Source organism: Natrix helvetica, assembly GCF_964273705.1.
Source record: "Natrix helvetica genome assembly, chromosome: 3".
Classification (NCBI taxonomy): domain Eukaryota; kingdom Metazoa; phylum Chordata; class Lepidosauria; order Squamata; family Natricidae; genus Natrix; species Natrix helvetica.
Window position 1 is genome coordinate 170900792 of NC_138549.1, and position 20266 is coordinate 170921057.

Below are 20266 nucleotides of genomic sequence, written 5' to 3' on the forward strand. Positions count from 1 at the left end.
CCCTGCTCTAACTGTCATAAATATGAGCCAGGTATCTTGTCAGAGTTTGTTACATAAATTCAAATCCAGCAGCACACACAGATAACTGATGCAGCAGGATTCATTAACTTTTTTATATACATAAGAAGAGATGAATAAATGTACAATACCAACAGGTGATTCTCCCAAGTAAACACAAGGCAAGAGAGTTACAGGCAAACATAAGCAGTTAGCTTCATTTTAGCAGATGAGCCCTGACAGACTGCTAGTTTACTTCTCAAAGCAGCAGACTGCTTAAGTTTCAGTTTCGATTCTCTGCACAGACTCAGATCTATTAAGCTCCCATTGGCTGACTTAGTTGCTATGCCTATTCATTGGCTGACCTTGTTCCCATGTCTCTCCCATTTTTAACACATCTGAATTTTGATCAGGTGACCCTGGAAATGCTGCAAAGGTCATAAATGTGAAAAGCAACCATAAGTCACTTTTTTCAATGTCGCTGTATAACTCCGAATGGTCACTAAACGGATGGCTGTAAGTCGAGGACTACCAATACTTCTGAGGCTATGTTGATAGCCCCAAATTCACAGCCTGAAAAGATACTCACCAGGCCCCACCAGAGGGCATCAGCATACGTATCAAAGTGATCGTTTTCTCCTTTCTCAGCCAAGTACACCAGGAAGGAGGCTAAAATTAGGCACAGGAATCCAATATACCAAGCGGTGATCAGCTCCTGCAAACGGCGAAAGTGAAAAATGAAGACAAAATTAGCTTTGGGATGTTTCTCCCCCCCACCCCCAAAATCTGCTTATTCGTCGGTCCTCGGCTTCAGTGGAGGAAAAAATATTGCCATAATAACCATGCCATGAGATAAAGGGGCAGGGGGATACACATGTGGCAAAAGGCAGTTTGGTCTAGGGGTGAAGTTGCTGGCCTAGAAATGAGGAGATTGAGAGTTCTAATCCCGCCTTTGGCATGAAAAGCAACTAGGTGACTTTGAGCCAATCACCAGGAGACAGTGAGTTCTAGTCCCACTTTAGGCATGAAAGGCAGCTGGGTGACTTTGGGGCAATCACTAGGAGACTGAGTTCTAGTCCCACTCTAGGCATGAAAGGCAGGTGGGTGACTTTGGGCTAATCACCAGGAGACAGTGAGTTCTAGTCCCACTCTAGGCATGAAAGGCAGGTGGGTGATTTTGGGCCAATCACCAGGAGACGGTGAGTTCTAGTCCCACTCTAGGCATGAAAGGCAGCTGGGTGACTTTGGGGCAATCACTAGGAGACTGAGTTCTAGTCCCACTCTAGGCATGAAAGGCAGCTGGGTGACTTTGGGGCAATCACTAGGAGACAGTGAGTTCTAGTCCCACTCTAGGCATGAAAGGCAGCTGGGTGACTTTGGGCTAATCACCAGGAGACAGTGAGTTCTAGTCCCACTCTAGGCATGAAAGGCAGCTGGGTGACTTTGGGCTAATCACCAGGAGACAGTGAGTTCTAGTCCTACCTTAGGCAAGAAAACCAGCTGAGTGACTTTGGGACAATCACTAGGAGACAGTGAGTTCTAGTCCCACTTTAGGCATGGAAGCTGGCTGGGTGATTTTGGGCCAGTTATTCTCTCAGCCCAACCCACCTCCCATGGTGGTTGTGGGGAAAACTGGAGGAGGAAGAAATGTCATGTATGTTTTCCACCTTGAATTATTGACTTGATGTTTATTCCACCTTCGTTACTTTTATAAGTAGCGGAGGTGGAATAAAAATCAAATAGATAAAAACGGCCTGAACCCAGAACAGAGTTCCAGAAGCATCCGGACAGACTCAAATGAGCTAATAAAAAGAAAAAGAAAAAGCCAGAGGAACAGACAAGGAACACAAATGAGAAACAAGAAGCTAACAATGTAGAAAAAGAAATGGAAAATAAAACTCAGTTGGACAATGCTGTTGAGATTTATAGAGGCACAGAAAGAGTAGAGGAAAAAAGGAAAATGGTATCCACAAAAGAAAGTAGCCAAAAATAAAAAGAGAAACAATAGGAAGTGGAAAAGAAAAATTTGGGGGGCAGCTATCCAAGCAAACTATCGAAAAGTGATAGAAAAAAATTCAGAAGAAAAGATATAAGACATATAAAAAGAAGAAAAAGAGGGGGGAAATCTAGGAACACGGAATTAGTAAAATGAAATAAAATATATTAATCATGGCAATAGTATATACCTAATTAAGATGTGGGTAAACTATACTAATGCTTTTAAATGTGCAAATTAATTATGCTAAATGTTTACTACATTAAAAAATTGAATTTGAAGACATATGTTACTTATAGATAATAGATGCAATGCTCTCTACATGGGGCTTCCTTTGAGATGCACTCGGAGACTACAGTTGGTCCAGAACGCGGCCGCGCGGGTGATCATGGGGAGGACTAGATTCTCCCCTGTAACACCTCTCCTGCGCGAGCTGCACTGGCTTCCTGTGGTCTACCGAGTGCGTTTCAAGGTCTTGATTATGATCTTTAAAGCGCTTCATGGCACAGGGCCTAGTTACATGCAGGATCGCATCCTGCCCCACACATCCCTACGACCAATCCGCTCTCACAGAGAGGGACTTCTCCGGGTGCCGTCCGCCAAACAGTGCCGGGGGGCGACACCCAGGAGCAGGGCCTTCTCTGTGATGGGCCCAGCCCTGTGGAATGACCTCCCCCGTGACATCAGGATTACTTCCGATCTCCGCTCCTTCCGTGTACAACTGAAGACCCACCTCTTTCAACTATCTGGCCTGGCTCAACCGTAATTTTCTCGTACCCCTCCTGACTGTCTGTTTTTAACATTTTGAATTTGGATTGTACATGGGGTTTTATAATTAGGGTATTTTAATGGTTTTTAATTGTCTATGTATTGTACCTGTTAACCTCCTCCGTACATGTGTGTCTTTGTATTTATGTATGTCATGGGTTTATGTAAATGTTATATGTTTTTTACTCCATTGTACGCCGCCCCGAGTCCTATTCGGAAAGGGAGCGGCTAATAAATTTAAATTGATGATGATGATGATGATGAAATGATAAATTTGGTTTACCTCTAAAGGGAAGAAAAAAAATCACTGTTTATGTATGTAATAAAAGTCAAAAGTTGGAAGAATGTTTTGTATATCCCCTTACCTTTTCCCCATATATGTATAAAAACCAATAAAACTTTGATTTAAAAAAAAAGTTGGAAAATGTGAGAAGAATAGGACTAAAATTGGAAATGGAAATGGAAATATAATGTAAAATGATTTATGTATGTGTGAAAATGTTGAAGGGGGAAAACCGGACAACACTCTGTTTACAAAAGAATTGTAATTGTAATTGTAATTTAAAAGCTTTGTTTCAAAAAAAGAAAAACCCAGTTTTACCCAGTGCATCAGTAGGTCCAAATACAAATTGCTACACTCAGCCAACACAACAAGAACGACACAAACAAAGCACATAACAAAGAGGAGTGAATCCAGCCATGGATCACACACAAATAACCCCAAAATAGCCTTAGCCCATAAACAGCTCCCCAGCAATAGCTGGCAATCAAAGGATCTAAAGATAGATGCCACGCTTAAAGGAGGGTTAATGGCAATTCAGGCAGTTGAGTGACTGAGGCCCTGTAGGCCAGTTGTGGTAACAAATAGAGAGAGAAAAAGCTTAATTGGGGAGAAACTGATCTCTGGCCGTGTGACGCCATGCTTCAGTAAGCAGGAAAAACAAACGCAGCCATTCTACATCCAGATTTCTCCCTCCAATTTCTTTTTGCCATGCCATAAACAGGTTTTTTTCACCCCAAATATGCACATTAACTCTTGAGAAGAGGGGAGGGGGAAGGAAAGAGGGAAAGTGAGAGGGAAGGGAGTGGAAGGGAAGGAGGAAGGGAAGGGAGGGGGAGGGGAAGGAGGAAGGGAAAAGGGAAGGGGGAGGGGGAGGGGGAGGAGGAAGGGGAGGGGAGGGGAAAAAGAAGGGAGGGGTGTGGTAGGAGGAAGGGAAGAGAAGAGAAGAGAAGAGAAGACTGAAAGGAATGGAATGGAATGGAAGGGAAGGGAAGGGAAGGGAAGAGAAGAGAAGAGAAGAGAAGACTGAATGAAATGGAATGGAATGGAAGAGAAGCGAAGACTGAAAGGAGTGGAATGGAAAGGAATGGAAGGGAAGGGAAGGGAAGGGAAGAGAAGAGAAGAGAAGAGAAGAGAAGAGAAGAGAAGAGAAGAGAAGAGAAGAGAAGAGAAGAGAAGAGAAGAGAAGACTGAATGAAATGGAATGGAATGGAATGGAATGGAATGGAAGAGAAGAGAAGAGAAGAGAAGAGAAGAGAAGAGAAGAGAAGAGAAGAGAAGAGAAGACTGAAAGGAGTGGAATGGAAAGGAAAGGAAGGGAAGGGAAGGGAAGGGAAGAGAAGAGAAGAGAAGAGAAGAGAAGAGAAGAGAAGAGAAGAGAAGAGAAGACTGAATGAAATGGAATGGAATGGAAGAGAAGCGAAGACTGAAAGGAGTGGAATGGAAAGGAATGGAATGGAATGGAATGGAATGGAATGGAAGGGAAGAGAAGAGAAGAGAAGAGAAGAGAAGAGAAGAGAAGAGAAGACTGAATGAAATGGAATGGAATGGAATGGAATGGAAGAGAAGAGAAGAGAAGAGAAGACTGAAAGGAGTGGAATGGAAAGGAAAGGAAGGGAAGGGAAGGGAAGGGAAGAGAAGAGAAGAGAAGAGAAGAGAAGAGAAGAGAAGAGAAGAGAAGAGAAGACTGAATGAAATGGAATGGAATGGAAGAGAAGCGAAGACTGAAAGGAGTGGAATGGAATGGAATGGAGTGGAATGGAAGGGAAGGGAAGAGAAGAGAAGAGAAGAGAAGAGAAGAGAAGAGAAGATTGAATGGAATGGAATCTAAAGGAAGGGAAGGGAAGATGGAATAGAAGGGAAGGGAGGGGAAAGGAAGAGAAGAGAAGATTGAATGGAATGGAATGGAATGGAAGAGAAGCGAAGACTGAAAGGAGTGGAATGGAAAGGAAGGGAAGGGAAGGGAAGGGAAGGGAAGAGAAGAGAAAAGAAGAGAAGAGAAGAGAAGAGAAGAGAAGAGAAGAGAAGAGAAGACTGAATGAAATGGAATGGAATGGAAGAGAAGCGAAGACTGAAAGGAGTGGAATGGAAAGGAATGGAAGGGAAGGGAAGAGAAGAGAAGAGAAGAGAAGAGAAGAGAAGAGAAGAGAAGAGAAGAGAAGAGAAGAGAAGAGAAGAGAAGAGAAGACTGAATGAAATGGAATGGAATAGAATGGAATGGAAAGGAATGGAAGGGAAGGGAAGAGAAGAGAAGAGAAGAGAAGAGAAGAGAAGAGAAGAGAAGAGAAGAGAAGAGAAGAGAAGAGAAGAGACACGAATATACATAAGCACTTCACATTTTAAGGAAATATGCGTATAGTTCAGTTTAATCATCCATCCATAGTTTGCATCTCCAGCGAGCCGTACATAATACCAAGGCTTAAGTATGGCATGGCATAAATTATATCTTTTCAAGCTTCGAGAACTAATCTCTTAGCAATAAGAAGGACACAGCAGATCCACTGCCTGGCCATTGATTTGCCTGTAATAGACACATCGTCCAAAAGAACATGAATATTCAACTTTTATTCAGCCTTGTCTCCAATTCAACTATGGGATTACTTTTTCCCTGAGTGCAATATGTTTTATAGGCTTTCATATTGTCTGTTCTTTTTTTAAAATATTGCTTTATTGTTTTTTCTCCTTTCCTTCTTTTCTATAAGCTTCAACTGTTCGTATGCTATCCAGAGTTTGTTTCTACAGGTACCCAAGCGCCCACTCACACACAAGAGAAGAAAGATGACCCAATTCGACCTAATATAATAAAGAATAACTTTAGAGCAGGAGAAAAATCAGATCCAAGTAATCCTCAAATTACGACCAGAATTAGGACCGGAATTATTAGAATTCTATAGTAATTCTGTAGGTGTTGTGAAGAAAAGCTAGTTTCACAACCTTTTTGCTATGGCTGCTAAGCGAATCAATGCTCTTCTTAAATGGATCACACAGTCATTAAGTAGATCCAGCTTCCCCCATTAACTTTGCCAGCTGAGTCACATGATCAGAAATGGGGATCATGTGACTCGGGGGCAATGAAAATCTCACTCCAATGACACAGCGATTTAATTACCCTGCCAGGCCTGGAAGCCATCTTTTGCTTTGGGCCACATTTATTGCTGTGGGAAACTGGAAGGGGGAATTATATGGAGTATGGAGATATATATAGTCATAATAATATTCCTTTCTCAGAGAGTCAAGGACGTCTTGCCCTGCACCTGGAGGGGTGTGACTGGAAGGCATCTCCAGTTGGGATGGGGCCTGATTGGACCATGGGATGGACATGTGGATGCTGGGCAGGGACTTGAACTGGAAGCTTCCAGATTTGGGTTTTCCCAGATGTGCCAATAGGACATCTCTAATAAAATGGAACTTTGAGGAAACTCAAGTCTTGGAGTCTTCTTTTTTTCGGGGTGTTACTTGGAATCCTGACATCAACTCTACTCTATTTTTATTTCTATTTCTATTCTACTCTACGCCACGCAGCTTAGCGCCTTTGGGATATTACTGAGTCGGTGAGTGGTGCTCTGCCCGGCAACTCCCCGCTCCAGCTGGGCACAGCGCCACCCACCAACCTAGCGGTATCCCAAAGGCGTCAAGCAATATGAGCGCCTTTGCCCCCCCCGTCCCCCTGGCTCCTGAGGCTTTGCACCTTCAGGATATCACTAGGTTGGTGAGTGGCATTCTGCCTGGCTGGAGGGGAGGGTTGTCCAGGGGGCTTATTATTGGGGGAGGGCGTATAGTTTTGCCCACAGGAAAAATACGGCATGGTCTTATTATCAGGACATGTTGTAATTTCGGAGAAACACAGTATATAACTTTTCCTCCATTTAGCTCCTGCACAGTTCAATCTTCTCTGCACTTCAACTGGCTGCCCCACAAAAGAGTCCTCCAGGATTTGCTAACTCTCAATTCCCAGAATCCTTTGTGCTGTTCTAAGGATTCTGGGAATTGAAGTCTAACCTCTCTCTAAAAAATCACAACCAATTTGCCTGCTCAGATTGACCTCAGACCAGAGGTGGGTTCCTACCGGTTCGGCCTGGTTCGCCCGAAACGGTAGTGGTATGGCAGCGTGGGTCACTGGAACTGGCAGCGATCCAGGCCTGCCACGCCCCCAAACTGGTTCTCCAGTTGGCGCCGTTGGCACCACCATTTTGTTTTCAAGTTCTGTGCATGCACAAAAAGATTTAAATTGATCTGCACATGGGTGTGAAGCACGCATCCAGCACGCGCACACACATGAGCAAATGGCCGGAACCCACCTCCTTTCCACTACTGAGAGCTTCCCAAGGACTCAGATGCTCACCTTGCTATGGGCATACACCACCGATCCCAGAAGCTTCCAGGTGCCTCCTCTGCGGTCCATTCGAATCATGCGCAGGATCTGCAGGAAGCGCAAACTTCTGAGCGCGGAGGTGGCGAAAACGTTCCCCTGTGACCCAGCGGCCAGCACAGCGATGGAAGCAATTAACACCATGATGTCTATATAGAATGAAGAGAACCGTACTAAAGAATCTGCCAGACTCCAAAAACCAAGAAAGACACATGAGATTCTTCCAAGCATCCCTTTATAGTTCCTCGCCTATAGGCAGAAATCTTGCCAAACTAAAGCAAACGATTTGCCCCGTAAAACATATGTTCTAGGAACTCGTGAGGAGCAGCTGTCTTCAGCCTCTTTCTCATACACAAACTATCTATGGTGCATTGTCTCTTGCTCCTCTAAAATGCATCCAGGGGTGGGCTGCTATAGGTTTGCCCCGATTCGGGAGAACTCGTAGCTAACATTATGGCCAGTTAGAACCTCCAAATCCCACCCCTGGCTGGCCCCACCCACTCCACTCTGTTCCTCCCAACCCTCCCCGCCCCTCCTAGGAGTCTCCACATGGCCCATTTTAGATGCAAGGTAAGTGCAGGGTCGCCACGGAGGCTCGGGAAGGGGGAAAAACAGGCCTTCTGGAAGGCCTCTGGAGCCTGAGGGAGGCAGTTTTCACCCTCGCAGAGGCTCAAGGAAAGCCTCCAGAGCCTGGGAAAGGCAAAAACAGCCCCCCGCCCCCGGCTGTGTTGCAGGAGGTTGACTAGGCCATGCCCACCATGGCCACGCCCATCCAGCAACCGGACAGAGAACCCGTTGCTGAAATTTTTGAAGCCCACTCCTCCAGGGAACCTGGTCTATATTCTATGGATGGGTGGATGAACCAATGGAAAGTGGGAGGGAGGAAGGAAGGACTCCAAAAACCAAGAAAGATCCATGAGATTCTTCTAAGCAGTTTCCTTTATTGTTCCTAACCTATAGATAGAATTTTTGCCAGACAACAGCAGACTATTATACTCTGGGAACTAGTAAGGAGGAGACATCTTCATCCTCTTTCTCCTACACAAACTATCTAAGCTGCATTGTGTCTTGCTCCTGTGTAATGCAGCCCCCCCTCCTGGGAATCTATGGAGGGAGGGAGGGAGGGAGGGAGGAAGGAAAGTGGATCAGGCTCCAAAACCCAAGAAAGACACATGAGATTCTTCTGAGCAGTTTCCTTTATTGTTCCTCAGAAATCATGCCAAACTAAAGTGGACTGGTTGCACCACAAAACATATCTTCTGGGAACTAGTAGGGAACAGCTGTCTTCACCCTCTTTCTCATACAGAAACTATCTAAGCTGCATTGTCTCTTCCTCCTCTGGAATGCAGCCCCTCCCTACAAAAACATTTGTTTCTCCATTTTCTCACCCTGGGATACACAAGAATCATTTAACCCCAACTTTTCTTACGTGTCCACCTCCACATGAGCTCTGTCCCGAAGATCAGCAATCCCCAAACTGTCCCACTCCAGTTTTGTTGAGACAACGACTCCATCCTGGTTGCAAATGCAGTCGTGAACTCTCTGGCAAGACTCTGGACACCTCCAGAAGGTTAAAATCAACCAACCTAGCCATGAAATGGTTCTTACCGATCACACAAAAGGGCTTGCGGGCGAATTTTAATCTTCCTCTCCAACCTCGGTACCGGCAGCAGCAGCCAGCCGCCCAGATTCTTACAAAGTACTCGACTCCGAACACCACAATCGTGACAATTTCCTGCAGGAGAGACAGACAGAACTTGTGGTATAGTGTAACAAGACCAGACAATCCTGACAAAACAATTCTCTGTGCATTTTTGGTTTCTAAGAAACTCTGGCACGTCTGAAACTGATCACAGCAAAGGAGAACTTAGAATATTTTTTTTATTCAGCTTATCAACCATGTAAAAGATAAAAGGTATAAGTATAAACATAAATATGAACACAGTAAATGAGTACAAATAATGGGGACAGTAAGGCAGGGATGGTAGGCATGCTGGTGCGCTTATGCACGCCCCTTACAGACCTCTTAGGAATGGGGTGAGGTCCACGCAGGGGTGGGTTCCTGCCAGTTCTCACCTCTTCTATAGAAGAGGTTCCACAAATCTACAGTGCCGTTTAGAACCGGTTCCAGCTCCCTCCCCCCGCCCGTCCACACATCATCAAGATGAAGAGTGAGAGGAGGAATTCTGGGAGTTGAAGTCCACAAGTCTTAAAGCTGTCAAGTTTGAACACCCCTGGGGTTTTTTTCTAAAGGGTTAGGGGTGCAAGGGTCTTGTAACTCGACAGCTTTAAGACTTGCACGCTTCAAATGGCAGAGTTTCTGAGCCAACATGACTGGAGGAGGAATTGTGGGAGTTGAAGTCCACAAGTCTTAAAGCTATCAAGTTTGAACACCCCTGGGGTTTTTTTCTAAAGGGTTAGGGGTGCAAGGGTCTTGTAACTTGACAACGTTAAGACTTGCACACTTCAATGCCAGAGTTCCTAAGCCAACATGACTGGAGGAGGAATTGTGGGAGTTGAAGTCCACAAGTCTTAAAGCTGTCAAGTTTGAACACCCCTGGGGTTTTTTTCTGAAGGGCTAGGAATGCAAGGGTCTTGTAACTCGACAGCTTTAAGACTTGCACACTTCAGTGCTAGAGTTCCTGAGCCAAGATGACTGGAGGAGGACTTCTGGGAGTTGAAGTCCACAAGTCTTAAAGCTGTCAAGTTTAAAAACCCCTGAGGTTTTTTTGTCTAAAGGGTTAGGGGTGCAAGGGTCTTGTAACCTGACAGCTTTAAGACTTGCGTGTTTCAAATGCCAGTTTCTGAGCCAACATTGTGGTTGCTAAGCAAGAGCGTTGTTAAGTGAGTTTCACCACATTTTACAAGTTGGCCACGCCCACCCAGTCACATGGCCAGCAAGTCACTCCCACAAAGCAGGAAACACCTACAGAAGAGATTTTGAAACCCACCATTGGTTCACGGTAGACAGTTTGAGGTTAAAATAATGGGGGTCGGGATGTAACAACAGAGTCAGGTAGTGCATTTCAAATGCAAAAGTTTTTTTGTATAAAATGTACTTCAGAATTTTGTTTTTAACTTGCAAACTTCTTCACTCTTGTCCTTCTCAGCTTTATAAAATCCCAAAGAAAACCTTTTCAGTGGATTGCATATATTGTCCACCTACACATACATTGGTGGTCTTCAACTTATGACCACAATTAGGGCCCGAATTTCTGTCACTAAGCAATGTGGTTGTTAAGGGAATCGCACCTGATTTTACAACCATTCGTTCTATGGTTATTAAGCAAAACACTACAATCGTTAAATGAATCATGCAGTCACTTAACAACTGCCTTGCTTAGCAACAGAAATTTTGGGGCACCATTGTGGTCGTAAGTGGAGGAATTATCTGTATTATAGCTATAAATAACCTGCATTAGAGGTATAATAACGCTATAGGGCATTGCATGCCAAAACAATTAAACACAAAGACAATTTTTCCCCTGTGCCATCACTCTGTTGAGCACCTAATTCCCATATGTCTAAGGAGATTTACTCATGTAATATGGCTGTATTCCTATTATCCTTCTCATTTTTTTCTAGCACCTTTTCTACCATAAGATATGGTCTCTTATCTCATGACTATATTAGTTTGTTATGTGTATGTACACTGAGAGCTTAAGCACTGGAGACCAATTCCTTGCGTGTCCAATTACATTCGCCCAATAAAGAATTCAATTCTATTCTAGTCTTTTCTATTTCTATTTTATTCCATTTATTTTATTTTCTATTCCAATTCTATTCCACTTCTATTCCTGTCCTGTCCTACTCTACTCTACTCGATATTCCATTCCATTTTCTGTTCTGTTCTGTTCTATTTCTATTTCTATTTTATTCCATTTCTTTTCTATTCCAATTCTATTCCAGTTCTATTCCTGTCCTGTCCTACTCTACTCTACTCTATATTCCATTCGATTTTCTATTCTGTTCTGTTCTGTTTTAGTCTATTCTATTTCTATTTCTATTTTATTTCTTTTCTTTTCTATTGCAGTTCTATTCCTGTCCTGTCCTACTCTATATATTCCATTCCATTCGATTTTCTCTTCTGTTCTGTTCTATTCTATTCTATTCTGTTCTGTTCTGTTCTTGTTCCTGTTCCTGTTCCTATTCCATTCCATTCTCAAAATGCATGGCTCTCCTTCCTGGATTTAACAGAGTAACAGAGTTGGAAGGAACCTTGGAGGTCTTCCAGTCCAACCCCCTGCTTAGGCAGGAAACCCCATACAATTTCAGACAAATGGTTATAGTACAATAATACAATAGCAGAGTTGGAAGAACCTTGGAGGTCTTCTAGTCCAACCCCCTAGGCAGGAAACCCTTTACCGTTTTAGACAAATGGCTATCCAACATCTTCTTAAAGACTTCCAGTGTTGGGGCATTCACAACTTCTGGAAGCAATTTCTGTTCCACTGATTAATTGTTCTAACTGTCAGGAAATTTCTCTTCAGTTCTAAGTTGCTTCTCTCCTTGATTAGTTTCCACCCATTGCTTCTTGTTCTGCCCTCACATGCTTTGGAGAATAGCTTGACTCCCTCTTCTTTGTGGCAACCCCTGAGATATTGGAACACTGCTATCCTGTCTCCTCTGGTCCTTCTTTTCATTAAACTAGACAGACCCAGTTCCTGCAACCGTTCTTCATATATTTTAGCCTCCAGTCCCCTAATCATCTTTGTTGTTCTTTTCTGCACTCTTTCTAGAGTCTCCACATCTTTTCTACATCGTGGCAACCAGAACTGAATGCTGGATTTCAAGTGTGGCCTTACCAAGGCATTATAAAGTGGTATTAACCCTTCATGTGATCTTGATTCTATCCCACTGTTGATGCAGCCTAGAACTGTGTTGGCTTTTTTGGCAGCTGCTGCACACAGCTGGCTCCTATTTAAATGGTTGTCCACTAGGACTCCAAGATCCCTCTCACAGTTACTACTATTGAGCAAGGTACCACCTATACTGTACCTGTGCATTTTGTTTTTGTTGCCTAAATGTAGAACCTTACTCTTTTCACCATTGAATTTCATTTTATTAGCTAGTGCCCAATGTTCAAGTTTGTCAAGATCCTTTTGTATCTTAAGCCTGTCTTCTGGAGTGTTGGCTATTCCTGCCAGCTTGGTGTCATCTGCAAATTTGATGAGTTCCCCATTTATTCCCTCATCCAAATTATTGATGAAGATGTTGAAGAGTACTGGGCCCAAAACAGAGCCTTGGGGTACCAAGTTGGATGGCTATTCAACATCTTCTTTAAAACTTCCAGTGTTGGAGCATTCACAACTTCTGGAGGCAATTTCTGTTCCACTGATTAATTGCTCTGTCAGGAAGTTTCTCCTCAGTTCTAAGTTGCTTCTCTCCTTGATTAGTTTCCACCCATTGCTTCTTGTTCTACCCTCAGGTGCCTTGGAGAATAGTTTGACTCCCTCTTCTTTGTGGCAACCCCTGAGATATTGGAAGACTGCTATCATGTCTCCCCTAGTCCTTCTTTCTATTAAACCAGACATACCCAGTTCCTGCAACCGTTCCTCATAGGTTTTAGTTAACAACAACCCTTGTCTCCTTAAAAGAATGACAGCAACAACAATTAATTTTTCTGATTGTCAGGAAATTTCTCCTTAGTTCTAGGTCGCTTCTCTCCTTGATTAGTTCCCATCCATTCTGTCCATCCCTCCCATCCCATAAAAGCCTTAGACATTTAGCATCATACCTACCAGACTGTAAAGGGCCCATTCAGAACTCTCTTCGTAATCGTCGATGGTGGAAAAGACGGACAGGACTAAGCAGGAGAAAACCAGCAGAAAACTGGTGGAAAAAACAGAAAGAGGGGGGGGGGGGGAAACGTTAATGCAGCCATCGCTGGATTTGTTGCATTCTATTTTTCTTCCAGGCTGCAAATGACAGGTTGCTTCCTGCAAACTGCTTAACGTGATTGAAGAGTTAACGTATTTTCTACATTCACACACAATATTGAAAATCAGAACTCTTGGTTGCCATATTGGACTAAAGCAGGGGTGTCCAAACTTGGGAACTTTAAGACTCGTGGACTTCAACTCCCAGAATTCCCCAGCCAGCCATGCTGGCTGGGGAATTCTGGGAGTTGAAGTCCACGAGTCTTAAAGTTCCCAAGTTTGGACACCCCTGGACTAAAGCCACAGAAAACGAAGCAAGCTTAGCATCTGATATAAATGGAGCTTTTTAGGTCAACCTTTCAAGGAAGACCAGACTACGACATTAGAGGTGCATTGCTAACACTGCTTTTATTACAAGGCTGCCGATCGTCCTTGACTTACAACAGTTTCATTTAGTGACCGTTCAAACTTACGATGGCTCTGAAAAAAGTGACTTGTGACCATTTTTCACACTTAATGACCGGCGTAGCATCCCCATGATCAGCCGATCAAAATTCAGACGCTTGGCAAGGGACTCATATTTGTGACGGTCGCCGTGTCCCAGGGTGACCTGACCCGTTTTGCGACCTTCTGACAAGCAAAGCCAATGGGGAAGCAGGATTCACTTCATAGCCATGTGACTTACTTAACAGCTGCAATGATTCGCTTAACGCCCGTGCAAAAAAAAAGCTCGTAAAATGGGCAAAATTCACTGAACAACTGTCTCGCTTAGCAACAGAAATTTTGGGCTAATTATAGTCATACATGAAGGACTAAGTGTATCATAACAAAACACTGCAAGCCTGAATGTACTTCCCCCCCCTCATATCCTTTTTCTTCCTGAAAACTAGTGAGGGTTATGAGTGAGACACTCCCTCAAATTACATTTGTATCCTGTTTCTTTTGTCTAACTGTTCTCTCCATTGTAGTAGTTGTTCCTCCTCCTCCTCCTCCTATTATTACTTGTACTACTACTACTCCCTCTCTGTCTCCATCTTCCTTTCTTCTCCTTTTCCTCCTCTTTCTCTATTACTTGTACTCCTACTCCTCCCTCTCTGTTCCCATCTTCCTTTCTTCTCCTACTTCTCCTACTACTACTTGTACTCCTCCTCCTCCCTCTCTGTCCCCACCTTCCGTTCTTCTCCTCCTTTTCCTTCTCCTTCTCCTATTACTTGTACTACTACTACTCCCTCTCTTCCTTTCTCCTTCTCCTCCTCGTCCCCTATCTTCCTCCTATTACTTGTACTCCTCCTCCTCCTTCTCTGTCACCATCTTCCTTTCTCCTCCTCCTCCCCCTCTTCCTATTACTTGTACTCCTCCTCCCCCTCTGTCTCCATCTTCCTTTCTTCTCCTTTTCCTCCTCTTTCTCCTATTACTTGTACTACTACTACTCCCTCTCTGTTCCCACCTTCCTTTCTTCTCCTACTACTACTTGTACTCCTCCTCCTCCCTCTGTCCCCACCTTCCTTTCTTCTCCTCCTTTTCTTTCTCCTATTACTTGTACTATTACTGCTCCCTCTCTTCCTTTCTCCTTCTCCTTTTCCTTCCCCCTCTTCCTATTACTTGTACTACCACTACTCCCCATCTGTCCCCATCTTCCTTTCTCCTCCTTTCTCCTCCTCCTCCTTCCCTTTATGTCTTAGCTGACCTGATAGGTGTACTATATGATCCCAGCCATTTCTTGCCCAAATGTTAGCTCCAGATTAAATATAACATGCAGCCAAAATATAGAAGTAATGAAAAAAAAAACTCCTGGGCAGAGAAGATGGAATTTTGTCTTATTTGCGTCTTAAGAGTCCACAAGGGAGCCAATTTTGCCTAGTGCTTAAGGTGCTGGTCTAGAAGTCAGGAGATTGTGATTTCTAGTCTTACTTTAGGCATGAAAGCTGTCTAGGTGACTTTGGGCCAATCATCAGAAGACTGTGAGTTCTAATCCTGCCTTAGGCATAAAAGCCAGTGGGGTGATTTTGAGCCAACCAATAGGAGATGATGAATTCTAGTTGCGCATTAAGCACGAAAGCCAGCTGGGTGACTATGAGCCAATCACCATAAGACTTTGACTTCTAGTCCCACCTTAGGCACAAAACAAATTGGGTGACCCTGGGCCAGTCACTTTCTCTCAGTCCTAGAAAGGAGGCAATGGCAAACCCCTTCTTTTAAAAAAAAACCTTGCCAAGGAAACTGCAGGGATCTTTCCAGGGAAGCCCTGAGAATCAGACACAACTGAATGGAAGCAGAAAAAAGAAAAGAAGGGAGAGAGAGAGAAAGAGAGAGAGAAAGAGAGAGCGGGGAAAGAGAGAGAGAAAGAGAAAGAGAGAAAGACAAAGAGAAAGACAGACAGACAGACAGACAAAGAGAGAGACAGAGAGAGAGAGACAAAGAGAGACAGGGAGAGATAGAGAGAAAGAAAGGACAGAGACGAGAGAGAGATAAAGAGAGAGAGACACAGAGAGAGAGAGAGAGAGACAAAGAGAGAGAGAGAGACACAGAGAGAGGGGGGAAAGAGAGAGAGAGAAAGAGAGAGAGAGACAGAGAAAGGAGAGAGAGACAGAGAGAGAGAGAGAGACAAAGAGAGAGGGGGAAAAGAGAGAGACAGAGAGAGAGAGAGGGAGACGGAAAGAGAGAGAGACAAAGGAGAGAGACAAAGAGAGGGGGAAAGAGAGAGACAGAGAGAGAGGCAGAGAGACAGAGAAAGAGAGAGACAGAGAGAGAGAAAGGGGAGAGAGACAAAGAGAGAGACAGAGAGAGACAAAGGAGAGAGACAAAGAGAGGGGGGAAAGAGAGAGACCGAGAGAGAGAGAGACAGAGACAGAGACAGAGACAGAGAGACAGAGAGAGAGAGACTGAGAGAGACAGAGAGAGAGAAAGGAGAGAGTGACAGAGAGAGAGAGAGAGAGAGAGAGAGGCAAAGAGAGAGGGGGGAAAGAGACAGAAAGAGAGAGACAGAAAGAGAGAAAGAGAGAGAATACTGTATTCACACACATACATTCATGTATACTCCCACAATCCAGAAGATGATGATATAAATATAAATGTTGAAAAGGGAAGTGTGCTACTCCTGGCAAGGGAGGTGTTAAGTGAATGCCTCCAGGAACACAGAAAGAAACAACTGGAGGTGTGCACGACCTTCCAATTTCTAAGCATCTCAGCTTGGAGCATTTAAACTACCCTTTCCGGCTCAGATGCTTTGAGCTTAAAATAGTCCAGGAAGGTCAAAAGTACTCTTCTGAGGTCAGAAGAGAGCAAACTGGGAATTGAAATGGAACGTCTGCGCTCAAAACATTCTGGATCTGATGAATCCCTCCAGGCACAAACGTTGAAAGACTGATCAGCTGTCCGTTTCCCCCAAAAAATTGCTCCCTGGATGATGCTACTTATTGTCCTAAGCAGCCCTTCCGAGACAGATGTGCTCACTGCAGTTCCCATCACCGTAAATAAGACATGGTCAGGATACCCCTGGGTGATCACAGCCCATCTGTGATTTCCGTATGCCTCAGAAGAGAATTGGGGGGGAAACTCTGGGTAGTTTCAGACACAAAGAAAATGGAAGCAATGTTCTTTAATAGGATGGAATGGAATGGAATGGAATGGAATAGAATAGAATAGAATAGAATAGAATAGAATAGAATAGAATAGAATAGAATAGAATAGAATAGAATAGAATAGAATAGAATAGAATAGAATAGAATAGAATAGAATAGAGATTTGGAAGGGACCTTGGAGGTCTTCTAGTCCAACCACCCGGCTTAGGCAAGAAACCCTACACTACTTCAGACAAGTGGTTGTCCAATATCTTCTTTAAAACTTCTGGAGGCAAGTCATTCCACTGATTAATTGTTTTAACTGTCAGGAAATTTTTCTAAGATGCTTCTCTCCTTGATTAGTTTCCACCCATTGCTTCTTGTTCCACACTCAGATGCCTTGGAAAATAGTTTGACTCCATCTTCTTTGTGGCAACCCCTGAGATATTGGAACACTGCTATCATGTCTCCCCTGGTCCTTCTTTCTATAAACTAGACATACCCAGTTCCTGCAACCGTTCTTCATGGCTATCCAACATCTTCTTAAAGACTTCCAGTGTTGGGGCATTCACAACTTCTGGAAGCAATTTCTGTTCCACTGATTAATTGTTCTAACTGTCAGAAAATTTCTCTTCAGTTCTAAGTTGCTTCTCTCCTTGATTAGTTTCCACCCATTGCTTCTTGTTCTGCCCTCACATGCTTTGGAGAATAGCTTGACTCCCTCTTCTTTGTGGCAACCCCTGAGATATTGGAACACTGCTATCCTGTCTCCTCTGGTCCTTCTTTTCATTAAACTAGACAGACCCAGTTCCTGCAACTGTTCTTCATATATTTTAGTCTCCAGTCCCCTAATCATCTTTGTTGCTCTTCTCTGCACTCTTTCTAGAGTCTCCACATCTTTTCTACATCGTGGCGACCAGAACTGAATGCAGTATTCCAAGTGTGGCCTTACCAAGGCATTATAAAGTGGTATTAACACTTCACGTGATCTTGATTCTATCCCTCTGTTGATGCAGCCTAGAACTGTGTTGGCTTTTTGGCAGCTGCTGCACACTGCTGGCTCATATTTAAATGGTTGTCCACTAGGACTCCAAGATCCCTTTCACAGTTACTAGTATTGAGCAAGGTACCACCTATACTGTACCTGTTATCTATGACACAATATTTCCAGAAACTGGTGACTCGGCTATTATGAAACCACATTTTTCGCTTTTCCAAAAAGTGACACCAACAACCAGCAGAATGAGTCAAGCGAGCAAGCAGAAAAAGCATCAACACAGAACAACCTCTGGGCAGAAAACATGAAGACTTCAAGTTATACAAACAGCATGAAAGCATTCGTCCAGTTTGGACTAGCATCGCTGCTAATTCAGCTTCGAATACCAGGTAGTCCTCGACTTACGGCCACAATTGAACCCGGAATGTAATTTGTTGAGTGAGGTTGGCCCCATTTTATGATTTCTCTGGCCACCTTTGCGAAGCGAATCGCTGCAGGTGTTAAATGAGTAACACGGTCGTTCAGTGAATCTGGCCCTGTGGATGTTGCTTGTCAGAAGGCCGCCAAAAGGGATGACGTGACCCCAGGATGCTGTGACCGTCATAAGGATGAACCGGTTGTCAAGCATCTGATTGTAAATGTGACCTTGGGGGTGGGGCAACGGTCATAAGGGTGAAAAATATTCAGACATTCTTTTTTTTTCCAGTGCCGATGAATCTTGAAATGGTCACTATTGTTGTAAGTCAAGGACTCCTTGTATTGGTGAGATTCTCAACGTGTGTGCGATTGGCGCTCTAGTCATCTGAAGCCAATTTTTTAAATTACCTCCCAAAAGAAACTAACCATCACACAGTGCAGCGTTTAGAGAACAACAGAGTTAGAAGGGACCTTGGAGGTCTTCTAGTCCAACCCCCTGCTCAAACAGGAGACCCTAGAGCAGTGCTCCTCTACCTTCCCAATGCCGGGACCCTTTAATACAGTTCCTCATGTTGTGGTCACCCCCAACCATAACATTGGTGTCTCGGTTCCTAAGACCATTGAAAGTATGTGTTTTCCGATGGTCTTAGGCGACCCCTGTGAAAGGGTCGTTCGACCCCCAAAGGGGTCCCGACCCACAGGTTGAGAACCACTGCCCTAGAGCCAGGGCAGTGGCTGGTGGGGAACCAAAGGCACGCGTGCCAGAGGTGGCACGCAGCACCCTCTCTGCTGGCACAAAAGCCATCGCCCCAGCTCAGTTCTACTGCGTATGCACCCTCGCCTCCTGATGGCCAGCTGATTTTCTGTTCTCTGCCGCAGATGCACGAGGGGCAGGGCGCTTGAGGGAGACACAAGCGCATGGAGGGGGGAAGCAAGCACGGGGGTCATGCACACATGCATGGGTATGTGTGGCATATGCAAGGTGGCCAGCATGCATGCGCGGGGGTTCGTGCACACATGTATGGAGGGAGCATGGAGCTCACGCATGCATGTGTGGGGCGCACACCGGGGTGCATGCGCATGCGCGGGTTGGGGCGTGCAGGAGGGGTGGTATGCACATTGCATGCAGCGACAAAAAGGTTAGCCATCACTGCCCTATGCCAGGGGTCAGCAAACTGGGGCTCTGAAGCCACATGTGGCTCATTCCTCCCTCTGCTGCGGCTCCGTCACTGGTCGGCGCCACAATTTTGAGAGGAGCTTCCGGTGGGGTGGGGGGGAAGAAGCACAGTGAGCCAGGAGAAGACTCTATGGCAAGGGGAGGGTTTTCCAGTTGTCTCCACAATTGATAGGGCTTTCAGTTATGACAGGCAGAGGGAAAAGTATGCCGCGCTAGGAGGAGACTCTATGGTGGGGGAACTGAAGTTCCGGGCAGCTCCAGAATTGAACAGGGGGCTTCCGGTTAGGACCTTTGTGGCTTCCTGGTGTTTTATTTTCCGTTGGAAATTGGTCCAAATGGCTCTTTGAGTGTTTAAGTTTGCCGAGCCCTGCCCTATACCATTGGCTGTTCTGTGTCTTCTTAGTCCTAGATTGCAATTCACAATTATCCTTACACTTTCTCTGTCTTAAATCCACATATTTACAAGTGTCTCAACTTCCCTATGGTCCCATGGTCAAACTTTAATAATTTAAAAAGTAAAGCATAGTTCCCCCAAGACTCTTATCAGCAGCCCACGAAATATTTATTTATTTATTTGTTTATTTATTAAATTTGTTAGCCGCTCCCTCTCCGCAAAGGGACTCGGGGCGACGTACAATAAATAAAAACACATATTATAAAATTACACATTGTACGGAGGAGGTATAAAACACAATACAATCATTATAATAACATAGGAATATTAAAATAAGTTAAAATTAAATACCCAATGGAGATTACAAGTTTTAAAAAATAAAAAAAATAAAAAAAATTATTTGCTAGATATTGCAGATATTTGTAAGATTTA

The 20266-nt window shown here is 44.2% G+C and overlaps 1 protein-coding gene across 1 annotated transcript in view; it reads right to left on the minus strand.

The window, feature by feature from the left end:
* KCNQ2 (potassium voltage-gated channel subfamily Q member 2) overlaps positions 1 to 20266 on the minus strand; it is a 136191-nt gene that overhangs the window by 78277 nt on the left and 37648 nt on the right. The window contains exons 2-5 of the mRNA XM_081949838.1: positions 13152 to 13242; positions 9019 to 9145; positions 7384 to 7559; positions 587 to 712 (exon numbers count right to left, since the gene is read on the minus strand). Of these exons, the coding sequence (XP_081805964.1) occupies positions 587 to 712; positions 7384 to 7559; positions 9019 to 9145; positions 13152 to 13242 (520 nt within the window). The remainder of the gene's footprint in view (positions 1 to 586; positions 713 to 7383; positions 7560 to 9018; positions 9146 to 13151; positions 13243 to 20266) is intronic.